The sequence below is a fragment of the Schistosoma mansoni genome, chromosome 1 (genome assembly GCF_000237925.1).
Source record: "Schistosoma mansoni strain Puerto Rico chromosome 1, complete genome".
NCBI lineage: Eukaryota > Metazoa > Platyhelminthes > Trematoda > Strigeidida > Schistosomatidae > Schistosoma > Schistosoma mansoni.
In genome coordinates this window covers 38,164,567-38,187,093 of record NC_031495.1, presented here as the reverse complement: position 1 = coordinate 38,187,093, position 22,527 = coordinate 38,164,567, and the positions used below count along the sequence as shown (strand labels likewise).

General features: G+C 36.0%; 1 protein-coding gene across 1 annotated transcript; it reads left to right on the top strand.

The window, feature by feature from the left end:
• The first annotated feature begins 1,097 nt into the window (after positions 1–1,097).
• Smp_005900 (putative bcl2-associated athanogene) lies at positions 1,098–21,877 on the top strand. Its single transcript, XM_018794322.1, has 5 exons — positions 1,098–1,119; positions 3,686–3,887; positions 13,468–13,671; positions 17,859–18,162; positions 21,267–21,877. The coding sequence occupies exons 2-5, from the start codon at positions 3,762–3,764 to the stop codon at positions 21,557–21,559; spliced, it is 927 nt and encodes a 308-aa protein (XP_018648746.1). The 5' UTR covers positions 1,098–1,119; positions 3,686–3,761; the 3' UTR covers positions 21,560–21,877.
• Positions 21,878–22,527: the final 650 nt, after the last annotated feature.

The window sequence follows — 22,527 nt, the reverse complement described above, 5'->3', positions numbered from 1 at the left end:
TTGTTAACACGAGATACTTCTAGAGTAGTAGTTGCCACAGTAAGGCTATCATCACTATCCATGACCTAGCATCCCTATTTTTCATGGCTAATCGCGTTACATATTGAGTCCCCATGTTCTTGAGCTTCAAGTACTGCCTTATGGATTCCTATTCTAGAATATCATAATCTGCATAATTAGGGGCCGCGTTTTCCAGGACACCTTGCACAATATTATTTGGGATATTCCTAATGCGATCGCGCTCAGAATATGGTATATTAGACAATGCCCCTTCTTTGTAAATGATCTTGTCGTTTTTGTACTGGGAACAGCAAGGAAGGTCAGGACTATCTTCAGGATTTAGGATAACTAGGAATCATTCTGAATAGTGCTCTCATTTTCGGGTTTTTGGGCATATTGAGACTGGATTGCTTCTAGTTTGACATTTGGATCGTATTTCCGATTTTCTTGCATTTCGTTAGTTGATTGGACAATCTTTAAAGCAGACTTCACGGCCAATATATTAGCTGATTTTCTTGCAAAACTTCCAGTGTTCGGCATTTTTGGTAGTGGCCTTCGATCCTTTTTACCGTTGTTGATGAAGGTTCATCAGACATTTACGAGACCACAGTTGAATTTATAAAGTAAGTGCTGGGGATAAAAAGTTAGCCGAATGAGTCTAACACCGTCGATTTTATTGTGGTTCTGAGTTTCAGCACATGCTCTCAGGAACTGTTCCTTGTTCTGTTGATACTAATGTTTTCGAGGTTCCTCTTCTTAGGGTCTTCGTTCGTTTATTCGTTTCAGGATTTCCATTTTACACAGTTGCTAACATTTTTTTCCATATCTGTCGAGATAATGATGACATTGTTTCGCAAATCCTCAGCATTCATATTGCACGAGGCACATGCCAACTCGTGAACTGACTTTCTAAGTCTATTGTAAGCAGCTGCTATAAGGTCTGCACATGCCTCATGAAACCATAATAAACCATAATGAAAGAAGATTGCTACTAAAAATCTTTGAACTCTGAAAGTGGTGGTTTCCAGAATGACCTTTAGAAAACTGATTCCTTCTAGCGGGTCTAGTAGCGGAAAATATGAATAAGCAGTTGGTGGGACAGGTGAAGTGAGTCGCTAAGTAATAATGACTCTTCAAAACCCTCAGTTATTTTTCGTATAGAATTGGATAAATAAGTCTTCCCATATGATTTCAAAGTATATTTCTTGAGTCTTTATGTATTTGTAAATAGTTTAGGAGCCTAAACAAATGCAGTCGCGCAAATACCTTTATAAAGATAACCCTATTTAAATAGTTAGTTTGGTTGCAGTTAGCCGATGGGTTAAGTAAAAGCTTTCTTTTATAAACTTCTTTGAGTGGGAAGGGCAAAAATCGCCCTCTAATTGCTCTCCTTTACTAATGAGCATTTGATTAAATACCATTCACCTTTACCATTCAGTCACTTCGCAATTGCAATCCTAAGTCAATAAAATCCTTGACAATCCAGAATTTCGCAGCAGGTTTGTTGTGTTCTCTAAACGGATTACTTATACTGTAGTTAACTGTTTAATAAATACGATGTATACTGAGATTAGTAGTTCCTTCTATCTTTATTAGCATAACGTCATTAAGTAACGGTCCTATGAAAGTAGAATGTACAGTTGGTTTCACGTAAACTGTAGGTTTTCGTGAGTTAATAGTCCTGTTCCCTTACTGCCTAGGCTTTTCTAACTATTCATAGTTGTGGATTATTTCCGATTTCATTCAGTGTCTTGATCTTAGTTGGTCTGAAAGTACAATGCAGCCTAACCAGAGTACTCTTCTATATGCATTCGTTTGATCTCGTTCCATGTGATCGATTCTCATTACTGTAGTGTATTTTTTGTTGGTTGAGGAACACCATAATGTAGTAATCATGCCCTTGCCCCCAAATGCCCTGGTACGGCCGAGAGTGGGGAGAGTCCGCTCTCTCTCTCCAAATGCTCTCACATGGCCAGCGAATATATAGCCTCTGCCAGGGAAGTCCTACTCACTGCCTTCTCGTGGCGAGGGTGTTGCTTACGAAAATGAGATGACGAAAAGCGAATGTCCGGCGCTTTAACCGGGTTGGTGGATGTGGGTGTCCACTTAGGGGAGTTGGATAACCCTGATTCCAAACCAATGGTGCACATGGGCTCCAATATCCTGAGGGAACAAATGGCGTACGAATCAATCGTTGATCACCGGCTACCATGGGACTGCATCTCCTCACGATGCTCCACTGCCTTGTGGATCAGATCTTTCGGTCAAAGGCTCCGGGTGTGGGCCCCTAAGAAAACCACCTGCTTCAGTTCGGGCACCTGGGAGGTATCAAAGCCCTCACACAAACCGAATGAGATTTGTTTGACGCATATGTATCTGGTGCTTCCTTGTACCAATATTTATGTGTTTAAATAAATAAATAATCATGCCCTTTCTTGCGGCCAAAAATGTCATACCAGAGTCGCTCAGAGGTTAAAAACTCGATATATTCTGTCCACCATTAGCACTGCACACTTGATGTTAAGAGAAAGATTCCCAATCATTTACTTATATCGTCCCGAAAAGTTTGGGTTGTTTTGCGTCTTTATTATCCTTTGTAATCGAGTTCCGTGGTCTTTACAGCTGTTCAATGTATGTGCTGGTAGGCGCATGAGCAAAACAACCAATCCATCTCAAATTATTTTCACCCATAACTTAGTTCTCATACATAAAGCTAGTTTTTAGTGTTACAACGGATCAAAGTGCTGGACGGAAATTCACGTTACTGGCAGTGATCAATACCGTTTTGGAGTAGCACATACTTGTCTATGCTATACTGTCACCCTGAGATTGTCCAGCCACTAGGGCTGACAAGGTGGCCAACCACTTCGCTGCCTATGGTCGGTCTAGACGTTGAAGTAGTTGGGACGTCTATGAAAGAAATTTAGCAAAAATTGGGACAGTGGCACCCCTAAAAACACCATTCAAGGCTGACTATCGCGACAACCACCAAGCAAATATGTAAATTGGAATCAGAGTAACGATTAGTAGATCCAACGTTTAAATATGATCAAGTAGACAAGTTTGAACTAGAGACGGAAATGAAAGAGTTTAATGCAAGTGGTAGTTGTCGTGATATCCTTTAGTTTTTACTTCCATTGTATCGTGTAACTGGTGCACATGGGCTCCAGTATCCTGATGGAACGAATGGCGGACGAACCTGTCATTGGTCAACGGCTACCATGGGACTGCATCTCCTCACGATGCTCCACTGCCTTGTGGATCAGACCTTTTGGTCAAAGGCTCGGGGTGTGGCCCCCTAAGAAAACCACCTGCTTCGGTTTGGGCACCCGGGCAGTATCACAGCCCACACACACAAATAGTGTGGCGCATATGTACCTGGTGCCCTTTTGTACCAATATATATGTGTTTAAATAAATAAATAAATAAATATCGTGTAACTGTACCAAAGCAACATATTTCCTTTTGTACTCGTCATCTGTCATCTGAATTTCCATCTTTAACCAGGTTTTTAAGTCCAACTTCCGGTTTTTTCGCTCTCATTCTTGAGCAGTAACATATGTATTTTACCAACTGCCAGTTGAACTATCTTGTTCATAATAAACTTTGACTTTGTTGGCCTAAGTTATGTGCATCATCACAACATATATATATATATATATATAAGTCAAATTTTCCTCTGCAGGTTGCTGGATTGCATTGCAAAGCTTTTCGGTTAATCTTTCGAGCTAACCAGCTGACTTCTATCTGGTGTACAAATTATGAGCTCACAGGGTTTACCTCCTGGATGGTCTATGGGATATGATAGTATCACTGGTTTCCCCTTTTTTATCGATCACATTAATAAATCAACTACATGGGAAGATCCGCGAAAGTCTAAAACTCAAGTGAGTCTATATCAATGTAACTGTTAACTTAATTGATATGTTCATACAACAAATTCAAATATTAATAATACGATTTTTTAATTTGTTGGTATATATATATATATATATATATATATATATATGCTTAAAATCATTGTCTGAAACCTTTATAATACATCGTCTTTATTTAGCTATTCCACCTTTCATAACCAAGTTGAACGAATGATACTAAACAGCTGTTTTTCCATCCCCTTTGTTGTGTGTGACTTTTCGACTGTTAATCAAGGACTAATGTGATTATTTCAGTTATTGTAAACTATATCTGTCGTGTGTAGTTAACGGTTTGTGTTTATAAAACTGTCCTCTGATTGGCAACCTCATATGTACTAATAAACTTTCATTCTTTAACTGGTTGTGTGCCTAACTAATTTTCTCAGTGGCCTTTTCTCTCCCTACTCTTACCATACCTCTAACATATATTTTAAAAAAACTTCGTTTATGTCTGTATTCAGTTATTATCAGATTTGAAATAACGAAGCTACTACTACATTAATTTACTTTATTAACCTCAGAATCAAGATATTTTAAAAGTTGTGCACATCTTATAGTTATAAAATATAAAGCATTCCAGTTTTATGTACAGGTATATGGTTAGGGGGCTAAAGTTACACAAATGTTTTTAATACAATTTTAACCAACTAATAAAAACAGGTTTTTTCGAGAAGGTCGAGGGTTTGTCAATATTTTAGAAACTTCAATGCTGACTCGTGGTTAGGATGATCGTCGAACTCTTCCGTTGATAAAAATACTGAATATACAGAATCTCCTGTACTTTCTAACCGCTGAACCAGTGTAAATAATCGTTGACAAACTAAATTTAAGACAATTTTGAATAAATTGAGCATTGGGTAGATTATTTTAAATAAATAATATATTTGTAATATCCCAACGAGTAGAAAAATTAGATTTTCTGACGTTTCGTGACTCAGTGTAAGCCACTTCTTCAGAGAATAAATAACCAAATTAACATTAATCCAAGTTTAAATAGTACAACGGAACAATCAAAGAATATTAGGTGATCAATCAAAAACAGGTCTGAATAGATCACTGTCACGTCATTTCATTTCGGTCAAGGTGATTCATAAGCAACATGGATGTAATTTTGTGTGTATTTATGCACTGTTAATAATGAAAACTGTGTGACCTTTATAATTACAAAGGATAGAGTTTGATTTGTAATGTAATGGTGTGAAATTGTAAATAATATCAGACTGAGTGACTAGGATAGATGGTCCAAGTAGGCTGTATGGTAAGACCTTCCTTTCTATTGAGAGCTGTGGGATTAAGCATTATATGGAAAGCTTCAGCTACTCTTCTTTCTTTGTAGTTGGAAAAACCTTTCTGTAGTATTTTGATATTTTCGAAATCAATTTGATGACTGTTGAAAATGGCGTGAACTGCTATTGCCGATTTAATCTGAAGTCTACTTAATTTTACAGGATTATTAGGAGGTTTCTTTGTGTACCTGATATGTTCTTTGGCGCGAGTTAAGATTTCGCGAGATGACTCTCCAATATAGAAGGCATCACAATCGACACAACCTAATCTGTAGACGCAGTTCTGTGTAGACATGAATGGTATTTTTTCTTTTAATCGAACTAAAGTATTTCGAAGTGTGTTAGTTGTTTTGTAATATACTTTAATTCTATGTTGTCTTAATATCCGTTGGAGTTCTTCAGTTGTGCCATGACGGTATGGTAAGACTGCAGTACCAATCCATGGCATTTCGTTCGAATTATTATTATTATTGTGTATTGAATTGTCTTGTTTTAATATACTTCTAATAATCTTCATAGGAAAATTATTAAATTTTAAGATGCTAATTATATTCTTTTGTTCTTTTTGTTTGTCTTCTTCTGAAGAGATGATCTTGTTGGCTCTTCTAACAAGATTTAAGGCTAACGAAATTTTGGCACTGAAAGGATGTGCTGAATGAAAGTCGATGTAACGATTGGAGTGTGAGGGCTTTCGGTAGATGGATAAATTTAGAACTCCATTTATATTTCTTTTCACTAAGCAATCTAAGAACGGTAGCTCTCCATGTTCATTTTCATTCTCATTCGTGAATTTGATGTGAGATGAAAGTGTATTTAACAGTTTTGAAAACGATCTCAGATGCGTCTTTTTTATTACTACAAATGTGTCATCTACATATCTGAGCCAAATTCGTGGTTTAATTTCGTTGGAGAAAATCTTTGATTCTATGTGTGTTATAAAAAGATTGGCCACAATCGGGGACACGGGAGAACCCATTGCTACACCATTTGTTTGTCTGTATAACGTTCCGTTGAAGGTGAATAGAGTTGAATTTAAGCAGAGTTTTAACGATCTCATGATTAAACTGATGCTTAAAGGACATCTGTCCGATAGAGTAATGTCATTCTCTAGTAAGCCACTAATGAATTCTAAGCATATATCAATCGGAATACTAGTATATAAAGATACAACATCAAAGCTTACCATGACTTCATTCTTTTCAATAATTAATTCCGATAATTTTGATTTAAAGTCATATGTATCTTTAATCATATTATGTACGTTAAGCTGTAGTGGCTTTAATATGTTGCTTAGATATTTAGATAAAGCATATGCAATTGGTACAATCACAGAATATTTAATAAACGATGTTTACATGACAACATTATTCCGAAATCTATTTTTATAAAACCTCCAGAACGTTCCTGGAGATCTATCCAAACTTCTCAACGGTCATCTCGAATATTTTTACGAGAACGTATTCATAAATGTACATATCTACTTGAAAAATATCGGGAACGAATCAAAAACCTAGATGATTTACTGGTTTTAATTCCTACAGATTTACAAACCGCGATTTTTAACCTATTCATAGAAAGAGAACGCCACTATTTAGATTCATCAAAACACCGACAAATTAAAAAATTTGAAAAGATCAAAGAAAGGAAGAAAGACAAGAAAACGTCAGCAATAAAAAATCTTATCCGAATGATCTAAGAATCGTTCATAATTTGTCTGACAGAAACTTAACGAATCATGAAATCATCCTACTGGAGAAAGGATTAAATTTCAATTTACATAGAAAACCACTTAGCACCCTTGAAGTTACTCCAATTTTAGAGCCAATAATCGCAAAACTACCAGAAAAAGAATCGCATTTGTTACGTCTAAAGACGTCCCATATCTTGACCAAACAAAAACACCTTACACCAAACATCTCAAAAGAAGAATACAAGGCCCTACATTCGCTTAAAAAGGACAAAACGATCATAATCACAAAAGCAGACAAAGGCAATACAACAGTAGTCATGAATAGAATAGATTATGTTAATAAAGCTCTTGAACATCTTGCAACAGGACCCTATGAAAAGATCAATCAATCAAATTCTCAAACGATGAAAAATAAAGTCAAATCAGATACAAGTGAACTTTTGAAAGAGCTAAAACCAGTCATTGGGGCTTCGCTTTGGTTTGCTTTGTATCCCAAATCATGTAATACTTCACGGTTTTATGGTTTACCGAAAATTCACAAACCAGATATTCCTCTAAGACCAATAGTAGATTTTACCAACACACCGACATATGCTTTATCTAAATATCTAAGCAACATATTAAAGCCACTACAGCTTAACGTACATAATATGATTAAAGATACATATGACTTTAAATCAAAATTATCGGAATTAATTATTGAAAAGAATGAAGTCATGGTAAGCTTTGATGTTGTATCTTTATATACTAGTATTCCGATTGATATATGCTTAGAATTCATTAGTGGCTTACTAGAGAATGACATTACTCTATCGGACAGATGTCCTTTAAGCATCAGTTTAATCATGAGATCGTTAAAACTCTGCTTAAATTCAACTCTATTCACCTTCAACGGAACGTTATACAGACAAACAAATGGTGTAGCAATGGGTTCTCCCGTGTCCCCGATTGTGGCCAATCTTTTTATGACACACATAGAATCAAAGGTTTTCTCCAACGAAATTAAACCACGAATTTGGCTCAGATATGTAGATGACACATTTGTAGTAATAAAAAAGACGCATCTAAGATCGTTTTCAAAACAGATAAATACACTTTCATCTCACATCAAATTCACGAATGAGAATGAAAATGAACATGAAGAGCTACCTTTCTTAGATTGCCTAGTGAAAAGAAATATAGATGGAGTTCTAAATTTATCCATCTACCGAAAGCCCACACACTCCAATCGTTACATCGACTTCCATTTAGCACATCCTTTCAGTGCTAAAATCTCGTTAGCCTTAAATCTTTTTAGAAGAGCCAACAAGATCATCTCTTCAGAAGAGGACAAACAAAAAGAACAAAAGAATGTAATTAGCATCTTACAATTTAATAATTTTCCTATGAAGATTATTAGAAGTATATTAAAACGAGACAATTCAGTACGCAATAATAATAATAATTCGAATGAAATGCCGTGGATTGGTACTGCAGTCTTACCATACCGTCATGGCACAACTGAAGAACTCCAAAGAATCTTAAGACAACACAGAATTAAAGTATATTACAAAACAACGAACACTCTTCGAAATACTTTAGTTCGATTAAAAGAAAAGATACCATTCATGTCTACACAGAACTGCGTCTACAAATTAGGTTGTGTCGATTGTGATGCCTTCTATATTGGAGAGTCATCTCGCGAAATCTTAACTCGCGCCAAAGAACATATCAGGTACACAAAGAAACCTCCTAATAATCCTGTAAAATTAAGTAGACTTCAGATTAAATCGGCAATAGCAGTTCACGCCATTTTCAACAGTCATCAAATTGATTTCGAAAATATCAAAATACTACAGAAAGGTTTTTCCAACTACAAAGAAAGAAGAGTAGCTGAAGCTTTCCATATAATGCTTAATCCCACAGCTCTCAATAGAAAGGAAGGTCTTACCATACAGCCTACTTGGACCATCTATCCTAGTCACTCAGTCTGATATTATTTACAATTTCACACCATTACATTACAAATCAAACTCTATCCTTTGTAATTATAAAGGTCACACAGTTTTCATTATTAACAGTGCATAAATACACACAAAATTACATCCATGTTGCTTATGAATCACCTTGACCGAAATGAAATGACGTGACAGTGATCTATTCAGACCTGTTTTTGATTGATCACCTAATATTCTTTGATTGTTCCGTTGTACTATTTAAACTTGGATTAATGTTAATTTGGTTATTTATTCTCTGAAGAAGTGGCTTACACTGAGTCACGAAACGTCAGAAAATCTAATTTTTCTACTCGTTGGGATATTACAAATATATTATTTATTTAAATTTAAGACAGTTTTCTAGAAAGATGATGGTACTGAATTGCCTAAATTCTAAAGAATTTCAGGGATATTTTGAACAATAGGAAATGTTCTTATGAACTCTCAATTTAGTAGAACAAAAATTATGATTTTCTCAGTTGGATTGTTTACTGAGTAGTCTGTGTATGTACTTAAACTGTTTCCAACGTCAGATACGGTTTAATACAGACATTACTGTTATCAGTAGTTGTGTACTCATCGGCTCAACATTATCAAGTGGTATATATATATATATATTAAGCCATATAATGGTTATGTATGATTTTCATCAAGTTGAATTATGACAACTAAGTTCACTCTATGCATCACAAAATTGTACTGAACGAAAATTCATATAACTTAATTTGGTTAATTTTCAGCTGTCACTTGCTTCAGTAGGGTCTAATTTCCTTCTTAAGAAAAAAGAGTTTAACGTACATATTCTTACGTCAATCTTGATGAGGTCTATGATTGTGTTGTGTTAATAAAACGGTGAAACATTTTTAATCCAACCCAGTAAGCCATTAAAAATTCAGTCAATAACCTCTACTTGTTTATGAAATACAACTAAGGAGAAAACTCTGATAACTATCTCACTTCTTAGTGTCTAACAAAAATGTGATTCTTAAGCAGTTTGTAATTTTTCATGTACCTAATTGTAGAATTATGATTGTTCCATTCTATCTTGAATAAAACATTATTGAAATTCTGTATTTTAGACGAAAAACAATACGAAACTGACATTAATACCCTATAAGCCTATAAATATTTTCCATCATAACTGAACGTTCGATTTTCATATTTTGTCAGTTAATATCGACTATATGTTCTTTCAGAATGTCTTATTCAGAACAGTTTATTTAAAAAATTCACTTTTAGTGACTGAGTAAGCACACATTATGATTACTGTCTAGTAGTAATGGTCAAACAAAATAATTTTCTGGTTGATTAATCTTTCTATGAATCTTTCGTTCGAGTCCCACGTGCGGAACCGTGGATACGCATTGATGAGGAGTTCCATACTAGGACGAAACGGCCATCTAGTGCTTCCAGGTTTTCAACAGTGGTTTAGCTTAAATCGACTTGTGAGTTCATCTGTGAAAATCCTACAATCTCCGAAAATCCCCATACTAATATAAAATATTTTTAAAGTGAATAGTTATCTTTAAAAATATTACTAATTCATTTGTTATCTTCATTCAGTCAGTCAGCTACAACGTAGGACCAGGCACACATGCATCGGTCGAAGTTGCCATACCCCGTTAGCACAACAAGATGAACACCAAATTCATAAAACTAGTTAACTTGGTGGTGGTAATACATAAAAGAAAGATTGTATATAAGAATATATGTAGTACAGGAAGAAAGACGGATATGAAGTATTTTTAATCTCAAGGTTTGAGGGAAGATAAAGAGTGTATACACCTGCACCATTATGTTCGATTGTGAGCCATGTCACCCACAGTCTTTAACCATTGGTTACAATAGTCACGCAGACCCCAACCAAGTAGTCTGCATCTACCAACATGGTTCAGACTAGAAGTTAGTGAGTTTAAGCACTGATGCCACATTTTGGTTTGGTCACCCCTAATTCTCTTCCAACCATCCTCAATACTAGTCAGCATTGCACGTCTTGGTAATCAGTATTCAGGCATACGTAACACGTGGCTCAACCATCTCAGTCGATGAAGATTTATGACCTCAACTGATTTACCATCATTCCCCGATACCTTGTGTCTAACCTCACTATTACTTACCCGGTGATCCCAGCTGATGCGATCAATGTTTGTTATCCTATCAGAAAACTATCCGAAGTTATTAAATAAAACAAAAATACGACATTCATTGTAGAATACAATAAATTCATTAGGTATTTTTTAGTTACTTTTTGTTTTAGCTATACAAGCTAATAAATTTAGTCATTTTAAATTAATTTACATTATAATTTGAAATTTTCATTCAAATAATCTGTCTAATTATAAAGTATAAAACTTTTTCTAAATACCTAAAGTGATAGTTCTAGAATATTTTAAGTTAATTTTTTTGTTATTCAATATAAAAAAGAAGAATTTTAGAAAGGTTTTAAAAAGAAATAATGATCTGTTAGCTAAACTTAATCAATTATGATGATAATGAAAATAAGTCAATATTTTTAGGTTATCAAGACAGATATGATAGTTAACCATTCAATTATTTTCCCCCAAATGCCCTGGTACAGCCGAGAGTGGGGAGATGCCGCTCTCCCTCTCCAAATGCTCTCACATGGCCACGCGTATATAGCCTCTGTCAGGGAAGTCCTACTCACTTTCTTCTCGTGACGGAGTAGGGTGTTGTTTACGAAATCGAGAGGACGAGAAGCGAATGTCCGGCACTTTAACCGGGTTGGTGGACAAGGCGAGTCCACCTAGGGGAGTTGGAAAACCTTGATTCCGAACCAATGGTGCACATGGGCACAAAAATCCCCATACTGACAATTGAGAAATATTCTAATCACTTTTCTTTATAAAACAGCGGAGTGTGGACCCCTAAGAAAACCACCTGCTTCGGTTTGGGCACCCCGGCAGTATCATAGCCCTCACATCAATCAGTGATAATTGCGACTTGCCTCATTGTTATTGTGTGGTGCATATGTATTTGGTGCCCCCTTGTACAAATGTTTATGCGCTCAAATAAATAAATCATAGAAGATATCCGAGACATTTAAGAGAGTGGCTAACGATTGTTATTGATCGTACAGTTTGTTAATTTCATTCATGTTCTATTATTAATCACAACCTTGACCTTTGTGTTGCATATAAATCAACAAACCTGCAAAGTAATTTTTCAAACAAACCTATTTTAAGAAAAAGATGGTGTATATTGAATGATTTGTACTTAATATACGTAAATGTACTATATATACGTATAGACCAGCATACTCTATAATCCAGTCATTTATAAATGACAGCCAAATGTTCGTTTTAAACGCTAATTAACCGTTTCTGTAGTTTCTTATTTTTATTTCTAATTCAGGTTACGTTTTAGATGTATAAAATAGCTATTTGTGAAGATGAATTCTTTTATTTGATAGTTGAATTTATGAGTCGACGTAAGATTATAGATGAATGGATACACGAGATCATAGAGCGATTGAAGTTAAACATGTATGCCGGCTCAATGGTCTAGAGGTTAAGCGTTTGTGCGGGAGACATGAAGTCCTGTGTTTGAGTCCCGCATGAGGGATCATGGATGCACACTGCTGAGGAGTCTTAAACTGAGACGAAACGGCCACCCAGTGCTTCCAGCTTTTCAATGGTGATCTCACATCAACTGATGAATTCAACTATTAAAGAAATTACTACAATCTCCACAAAACCCCCATTCTGATCATAAAATGAATTCTCTGTTTTTTGGGGACGACTGCTATATATTTCAAGCGTTTATATGACTGAATGTGTTTACTCACAGTGATTATTAGTTTTGAAGAACTGGGTTGAAAGAAAAATTTAGGCAGTCAAGCCAATCTTTAGTATTAGTTCATGGAGTTATTGATTGTTGAATTGAACCGTGTTGATAGGTGCAAACGACTTGATCTACGCAATCAACGTGACCAGTGGTTTGGGAGACATTGAAGGATATGAAATGGGCTATGTCGGTCACACTCCACCAAATGCATCCGTTGTTTGTCTTCCTGTAAATTTTGCCGTTTATAATTATCTCATCCTTTTCTTTCCCAAGAATTCATCCTCATATCATACCTTCTATGCGCCCTATGCTGACTAGTATTGGGGATGGTTGGAAGAAAGTTAGGGACGGCCAAACCAAAACGTGGCATCAGTCCTTGAAGTCATTAAATTCTGGTCTGAGCCATGTTGGTGGATGCAGACTACTTAGTTGGGGTCCATGTGACTATCGTAACCAATGGTTGGAGACTCTATGTGATATGGCTGAGAATCGATCACAGTGGTGTAGGTGTATACACTCTTTATCTTCCTTTAAACCTTGAGATTAAAATTGCTTCATATCCGTCTTCCTTCCTATACTATATACTCATATACAACCGATCTTTTATATACTACCACCACTAAATTAACTACTTCTATGAATTTGGTGTTCGTCTTTTTGTGCTAACGAGGTATGGCAACTTGGACCGATGCATATATGTGATGACTGACTCTTAATTAATTTGTAATTTTGTAGTCTTTGTCCATATTCATATTCTGAAAGATTCTCTCACAATATTTGTTTCTATAATCTAGAGTAATACTATACAAAATTTACAATCTGTCCCGTCTTATTCATCTGAATCTCTTAATAATCGTCGACAGTATAATCTTTCTGGAAATGAACCAGTGACCGATCCTTCTAATCCAGGAGATATTAAAGTAGGCAATGTAGGAGATAATATTCAACGTAAAACTCAGTCATATTATGATAATGTTGGTGAACCAATACCAATCAAGGTAAGTTGATATAGTTCTTGTATAATTAATTAAATTATTTTATATGTCTTCTGACTTAACTATGTGTCATGTTAACCAATATTATTTTTTGGAGGACTCACTTTGGGAGCTCTGTTGTCCCATATGATATTTCAAATAAATCTAACATTCACGTCTCCCCCTCTGCACTCTTCAAATGTCTTCATACCTAAAAGAAATCAATTGGTAAGATGTTTTCTTATCTCTTCAATCAAGACTCAATTGTTACGCCTGATTCGGAGTAAAAAATGGAACTTAACCATATGGAGTTAATCAATAATTTGACTGATAACCTCATTAAATTGAACGACGGTAGTTAGCTATATTGGCTTATAAGTTTCTAAGTCATTGTTCTCACTATTTTCAACTATACTTCTTGAAACTCTTGTTGCCCTTACTATAGGGTAGTATTGAGGTCTTCTAGTGATAACTGTTTCCGCATACATACATCTATTGGTCGACATTTCTATAAACCTGTCAAGTTACCATTTTTAATTAGGGTTTCATCAATAATCTTTTAGACAAACGATCCAGCTATCAATTTACTCTGTCTGTACTTTCTCTTTCAGATACCTTTATTGTGGAAGTGGACCTTTCAGTTTCATTCACAATTATACATTATTCTTTCCTTTATCTGTAGAAAGCTCCATTAAATAATTATGTTCAGTGATGTCGTCTTTTATCAATTAGCCTGACAACTATTTATAAACCCTTTCATGGTTTTCATAGTTTAAATCAAGTACTGGTCTTAGCTAGACCATTGTTGAGAACCTGAAAACACTGAACTACCGTTCTGTCCCAATATTGGGACTCCTCAGCAGGGCGTATCTACAATCTCACATCCTGTAATCAAATGGAGGACTTTCGGTTTCGTGTTTAAACGCTTGACGTCTAGACCACTGAGCAAGTACATGTCTATCTCCAGTCAATTCATGATACTGCTCAACCCCTATTCATTTCCTGGAGTGAATAACTGTCCCACACAGCATGATTGGACTCCGCTGATCACTTTTCCCATTACGATTCCAGGAGTTGGATCTTGAAATTAGTCGCTTGCGAGCACATGATTATAACTACTACATGGGGTTTGCAAAACTATAGGATATTTTAGTTTAGATCGTGAACCTAACTAGTGTAATTGCTCTATACGATTTGAGTTTGGAATTTAATTTGTGTTCCTGTAGTTTAGGTAGTTCCATGTTAAGGTTCTCAATAATGCCTCAAACGTGATCAACTGCACCTACTTGATCCTGCTGCCTTTCAGTGTCCAAAAGTTTGTGTATTTTCAGTCCAGCATTATCTGCTTATTAGTTTGGAGACTTTCATTCTCAAGTAAACTTTCTTACCACAGCCTTTTTGCCTAAATTCTTTTTATTTTCCTGTAGACAGGCCACATATCTAACTGCTTTTCCTAAATACTCACATGATAATCTATGTGGAAATTCTCTTTAAAATTACAACTACGTATAAGTAATATGGCTGGACTATTTAAACCCGACATGGCCCTATATTTATCCAATATTAGACAGGTAGAGGTAATTAATACAATACAATGATGGATTGGTTTTATGCCCATCGATAAAAAGGAAATTGTTACTCCAGGACTGGCCTGCGTCAACACCTGAACTAAGGATTATTATTATTATTAATGGCTTTATTCAATATTATAATCTGGTACAATATAGAATTCTCAGCACGAGTTATTTCAACAAGTTTTTTTTACCAAAAAAAGAAACAAAACAAACAAAAAAAACAGAACAGAAATAAAATAAAAAAAGTTTAGGAAAATCTGAGTTTATACAAATGATCGAATTTGAGACATGCTTAAGAATACAGGTTATTTACTAGGTCAACTCTAACAGCCTGTTCGTCACAAAGTAAATTTGCAAGGTAAGGTATTACAGAACTTTTATAGATTTACTTGCGTGCATGGATTTTAATGTATTTACGTCTCGTTCTACCAGAAGATATACAAGGAGAAAGATATGAATAAAGCGGATGGTTAGTATCTGATAAGATAACACCTGCCAAGAGTTTGGAAGACTTAAGATGTCTATCCACAAGCATATTAACAATGACTTCAAAAGATTCACCACATACCTTGCAAACTGCCTTCAGCACTCTACGCAAAATAGCAAAGTCTTTTCTCAAAAGCCCGGGAAAGAATAATGGAGAACAATATAAAATAATAGGTAATATGCAGGAATTTACAAATTGTAAGAGTAAATGGTGAGTAATCCCAAAAGCATGCAGCCTCTTTATGTAGTATGTCAAACGGTAAACTTTTTTCGATAACAGTAAAACATGAGAAGACCAAGAAAGATCAGAGGAAAAAATGACACCAAGATATTTGACCTTCGACACTGTGTTTATTAAGGAGTCTCCAATGGCACAAGCATTATGGGATCCCAACATAGAGTATAGGTTCTGTCCATGTCTCAAGCTAAAGTTAACAGCTTGACATTTAGATGGATTGAGTAAGAGACCATTACCAACAGACCACCTTTCAATACGAGATAAAAACTCGTTCATTTCTATAGGATGTAAGGAGGTAGAAATTGGCATACATACAGTGAGGTCGTCCGCATATTTTACAAAAGTGTTTTCTGTGGAAGATGGCAGATCATGCAAAAAGAAAGAGAAGAGCAGAGGTGAAAGAACAGCTCCTTGTGGCACACCTACAGTAGACAGTAGAGATGTTGAACACTTTCCTTCAAATACAGTGTACTGTTCTCTTCCAGAAAAGTAGGAACATAGCCAATTGGTTATCCAGCTGTCAGTGTCGATGCTGATCAGCTTGTTAAGTAAGAGGTGTCAACACCTGAACTAAGGATAGGGAGCGAAGTAATCGAACGCGCCGACAACTTCACTTATCTTGGAAGTCTGGTCAGCCCTAATGGGTTGGTGTCTGACGAAATCTCAGCACGGATTCAAAAAGCTTGTTTAGCTTTTGCCAACTTATGTTACCTATGGCGAAGACGAGATATCTGTCTATCAATTAAGCGACGAGTATACTGTGCAGCAGTTCGCTCTGTTCTACTTTACGGCTGTGAAACGTGGTCATTAAAAGTAGAAGATACTCGTAAGTTAGCAGTATTTGACCACAGATGTCTTAGAAATATTGCTCGCATCTGCTGGGATCACTGGGTAAGTAATAGTGAGGTTAGACACAAGGTATCGGGGAATGATGGTAAATCAGTTAATGAGGTCATGAATCTTCATCGACTGAGATGGTTAGCCCGCTACGTGTTACGTATGCCTGAACACCGATTACCACGATGTCCTATGCTGACTAGTGTAGGGGATGGTTGGAAGAGATTTAGGGGCATCAGAGCATGAAGTCACTAACTTCTAGTCTGAGCCATGTTGGTAGATGCAGACTACTTGGTTGGGGTCCGTGTGACTATCGTAACCAATGGTTAGAGACTGTGTGTGACATGGCTCAGAATCGATCACAATAACGCAGGTGTATACACTCTTTATCTTCCCTTAAACCGTGAGATTAAAATTGCTTCATAACTTCCTTCCTGTACTATATATATTCTTATATACAATCTTTCTTTTATGTATTACCACCACTAAATTAACTACTTCTATGAATTTGGTGTTCATCTTGTTGTGCTAACGAGTGAGGTATGGTAACTTCGACCGATGCATGTGTGCCTGGTCCTACGTTGTAGCTGACTGACTGACCATCGATAAAAATTACAAAATTTTCGTACTCGTTCAGAAAATTTTGTTTTTCAGTGATATTATTTAGTATCACAGATTGTTCCTCAAATGGTGCCCGGTTTGACATTGCTGATGATCCTTACATTGTACAAGTTGAATTACCAGAGACTAATATTTCTGGTTATGAGATTAAATGTATGTGATAGTTTGAATAGTTGTCAAAATATGAGTAACACATTTTAGCGTTGCAAATAACCTTACTGATTACTAGCGTCAATCAATAGCACTCAATGATTAGTTTGCTTACGTGTCAGTTAACGTTTTCATTAACAGTTAGAAAAGAAAGTGTTGTTTACATCACTATTTGGCTAGTTGTTCATGTCGATATGACTATTTTGTTGTTAATCATTTGACTTTAACATATTGACTATGGTTGTATTAAAATTGTGGGTGTTATCAAAAATATATTTTCTTTCATTTTAACATCCCTTACCAAGGTACATTCTATCAGCTCTTCGAATAACAATAATAATAATGGTAACCATCGTAACTATGAACAAAAACCGAATAATTCCCCAGCAACTCAATCGTCTGATTCGTATAAAAGCAATCAAAATTCTTCCACTGAGAAGAGTGAATCAATTCCTATCAAATCTGTTTCTGTTAAAATTTCAAATGATAATAATAATAGTGATAATAATGAAAATGTATGTCAACCAACAGGATTAGATCCACTTTCTCTTATAGAACAAGCTCAATGTGAACTTGCAGAAATAGAAACTGAGATTAACGGGTTTACTTGTGAGTTGACTTATTTATAACAAAAAATCTTTTGTACCGTATTACATTTTATTTATTTATTTAAACACATAAATATTGGTACAAAGGGGCACCAGATATATATGCCCTACACAAGTCACTTGATTTGTGTGAAGGCTGTAATACTACCCGGGTGCCCAAACCGAAGCACGTGCATTTCTTAGGGGGCTACACCCGGAGCCTTTGACCTAAACGTCTGATCCACGAGGCAGTGGAGCATCATGAGGAGATGTAGTCCCATGATAGCCGGTGACCAACGATTGACTCATACGCCAATTGTTCCCTCAGGATATTGGAGTCCATGTGCACCGTTGGTTTGGAATCAAGGTTTCCTAACTCCCCTAGGTGGACTCTCCGTGTCCACCAACCCGGTTAAAGCGCCGGACATTCTCTTTTCGTCCTCTCGATTTCATAAACAACACCCCCGTTGAGAGAAGGCAATGAGTAGGACTTCCCTGACAAAGGCTGTTTACGCGTGGCCATGTGAGAGCATTTGGAGAGGGACAGCGGACTCTCCCTACTCTTGGCCGTACCAGGGCATTTGGGGGCGTATTATATACATAAGTATGTATTTGTATCAAAGAATCCTGTAATTTAAATTGTAGAACAACACACTTATAAGCGAGCAATATTTTTTTTCGTTTAGCGTTACTCTATTTCACAGTGATGTTTATATAAATAAATGAAAAATCTTAAACCAAATCAAGACAGTTTATGGATCAGTGATTATAGTGAAAAAGGATTACATAACTATTCATTATAGGTAAATTACATAAATCGATAATAAGATAACAATTGTAGTAACATTGGTACGAATAATTAACAAAATGATGATATGAGCAAACTTAATTGATATATGAAATAGGTCATAGCTTAAAAGAATAAACTGACCAAGATACTAATCATTATAAATTACGTAATAGGAAGTGCATGTTAGCACTCAAATAAAACATATAAGTAGTAAAGAAGAAGAGTTACTAGGATCTCGACTAGAGGGGATTCAGGATGAACCTACAGATGCCAGTTCTGTGTAACTGTCTTTCATACCAAGCCTTATGTCATAAACTGATCATCCTTTTTCCACTGAATCCCGGTGTCTGCTAATGATAGGTAATATGGAAGTCTCTGGAACAATTTTCGTAACACATATCTAATACACTGAAGGGCGCTTTGGGTATATTGTATCATGATTTCATACTCGGGGTCGGAGAGTTTCCCGAAGACATCCACACCACCACTACATACTTCACAATTGTCTCCAGGATATCATGAATGCATAAGTTAAGGATCGATATTGAGGTCGGCCAGGAGTCTTCAATTCTACTGTTGACTTGAGACAATGGAGAGGTGATTGTACGCTGTCACTCTACCTGAGGTGTTTATTTACAATGCCTTTAGTTTATTCGTATACTTCTCAGGGACCAGTCTTAGTCCACGCTTGAGTTTCAGAAGCGTTGCACCTATTAGCTTATCTGCGATTATACCATTGGTGGTTGATGTTCCTCATACCAGTTTTTTTCGGTTTGGGGGAGCCTTCCAACCTGATAACACACGAACAGTTGTTAGTGGGGGACCTGATAAATAGGTCCTGATTTGGCTAGGGCAATTAGCGCGACATTGGTACCAGCTAAACTATACGTCAGTGGTACGGAGCCCTTGAGTAAGCGTGTGTTCAACGGGTTTTTTGAATCGACAAATGGCGATTACATTCTCATTTCCTTATTAGTGTCTTGCATTGGAGTCTCGAAAAACCAATACTTCGACATTATGATTTTCCAAAAGACAGTCTAACGTATCTGCTAGATCTTCAGCAGCGTGAATAACTAAAGAGAGATATCGTCTAAATGCGTAGTGACACAAAGTTTGTAGAACACTTTCTTCGTAGGTATCCATCAATATGTTTGTGTCTATGATGTGACACTCCCTGTATTCTTAAACCGAAGCACATGTTTTCTTAAAGTACCGCTTATTTAGTCTTTGACCTGAAGGTCTGGTCCATAAAAGAGTTGAGCAACGTCAGAAGACCCCATTCCCATGAAACCTGGTAACTAAGATAGGTTTACACATCATGCGTTTCCTCAGCGTCTCATAGCTCATTTACATAATTGAAATCAAGGTTTTCCAACTCCACTAGATAAAACTTTGTCTAACAACCCTGTTCTAGTCTCTTGAACACCCTCTTTTCGACCTCACTTTGGTAAAAATACTCTTGCTACATGTAAGCAATAAATTGGACTTACAGTGTTCTTTTAACATACTGATAATGACTCATTCCAGTAGTAAAGCATAAATATTAATAAAATTACGTAAGGTTGATGGTAGCCCCAGCTTTGCGTCGAATTTCACGACAAATCAAATTTGATCTGAATAAGTTATACTCAAGGTATACAATAAGGTTTCTATCGGTTCCTTTCAATACATCCAATTATTATAGTGATTGTTAAGTATTATTTTTGTGATTCATGTCAAAGAATTTGTAGCTCAGAATGCTTCAATTACTAGAAAACCACACTCATGAATGGTCTTTGTATATTTTCATGATGAAATTAGTGAATCTTTTTGTCAGAGGGGGTTTTGTGGAGATTTAGTATTTTCATAGTTGAAAGCATGAGTCAATTGAAGCTAGACCAGCAAGGAAAACCTTGAAGCACTGGAAGGCCGTTTCCTCCTATTGTGGGACTCCTCATCAGTGCGCATCTAGTGAAAAGCAGTGACCAATGGAGTCCAAACTACATCTGTTGTGAGATAGGAACTCACTGAAGACAATTGGTGAACGGTTGCTCAACTTCGTGTATTGGTTGAAGTTAGACATTACCACTTTGGATGGCGGCTCAGTGGTCTATCAGTTAAGTGCTCTGGCGCGAGACTGGCAGGTCCTGGGTTCGAATCTCGCGAGTGCGGGATCGTGGACGCGCCCTGCTGAGGAGTCCCACAATAGGACGAAACGGCTGTCCAGTGCTTCCAGGTTTTCCATGGTATTTGTCTAGTTTCAAATGAATCATGCTTTCAACTATGAGAATGTTTTTGTATTGTCCTACATAATTTAATCCAAATCCACGTTGATATTATATGTATTTTTTTTCCAGCTTCATCTAAAACAAAAGCATATTTATTACTTGAAGATAAACTTGAAAAACTTATGTTACGATTAGATAAGATCAATTCATCTGGTGAAATATTCATTAGAAATAAACGTCGTGAAGTTATCTTGGCTGTTCAAAATGCTCTTAAAAATCTTGAAAACAAACTAACACAAATCAGATCAAATCATCAACAGCAACCAGATATCAGTTCAACTGATCAATCATCTAATAATCATCTTAATAAACAAGATCATTCATCCATAGGCTCTAGAGAAATTCATATAGATTCTAATTAAGAATATCAAAACAAGTAAATCATCCTTCATGATACTTTATCCAATTTCTTTGAAAGTTCAATATAGTTCAGTTTCTTTCTTGTTTACTTTATAATATTTTTTCTGGATTATTCTTATTATTATTATTACCATCATCATCATCATGTGAATAGTTTATTTATTGTATAAAAAAAACTAATGTGACCATAATGAATACGTTAAGTATTGAACATTCTTCTTAGTTGCTACGAGAAAAGTTTGAAACTTTCCCCTTGCTTTCCATATCAAAATATGAATGATTGTAACTTTCGTCACCATAGTTCAGGAATTGTTTCTTTTATCTCTGCTTTGTTCACATAAAACGTGATGGGGGGCTCCGGTTATACTCGATTCTGAGATTCCTTTAAATGATACTTTGATTTCATAGTTACTTTATGGTAACTTCATTAACACAAAATTCGTCAGACTAATCGATTGTAATTGATTTACAGTAGTAAACTCATTGTGAGCTATAGTAAGAGTGTTATGAATATTAGAAACAACAACAAAGTCAGTTCATTTATTATGGAAAAATGAGTTTTGTTAATAGGTGGTAGTAAGAGTTCAAGTCATCTGGTCGTTTTTCGATATCCAATAGGTGTGAGGCATCCAACAGTTTTGCTCATTTGGCGGATGAGTGTCGTATATAAATGATTTTTATCACATTTCATTTGAAGCCCTAACTCACATCTTATTCGTTTTTCATCCGGCATGTTTAGATGCACTACACCAAAATGTGTTCATAGTAGACAGATGTGTAAAATGAAGTCTCCAGCGAAGTTACACTTTCATGCAATATCCACCCATTAAATGAGCGGAACAACGCTGGGTACTGCACACCTAATAACCTTGTTCAGCATCAAAACTGACGAGTATGTTATCAATAAACATGTGTTATGTTGTTCCCATTTGGTGGCATACACTTATCAAAATGACTGATCATGATGGTC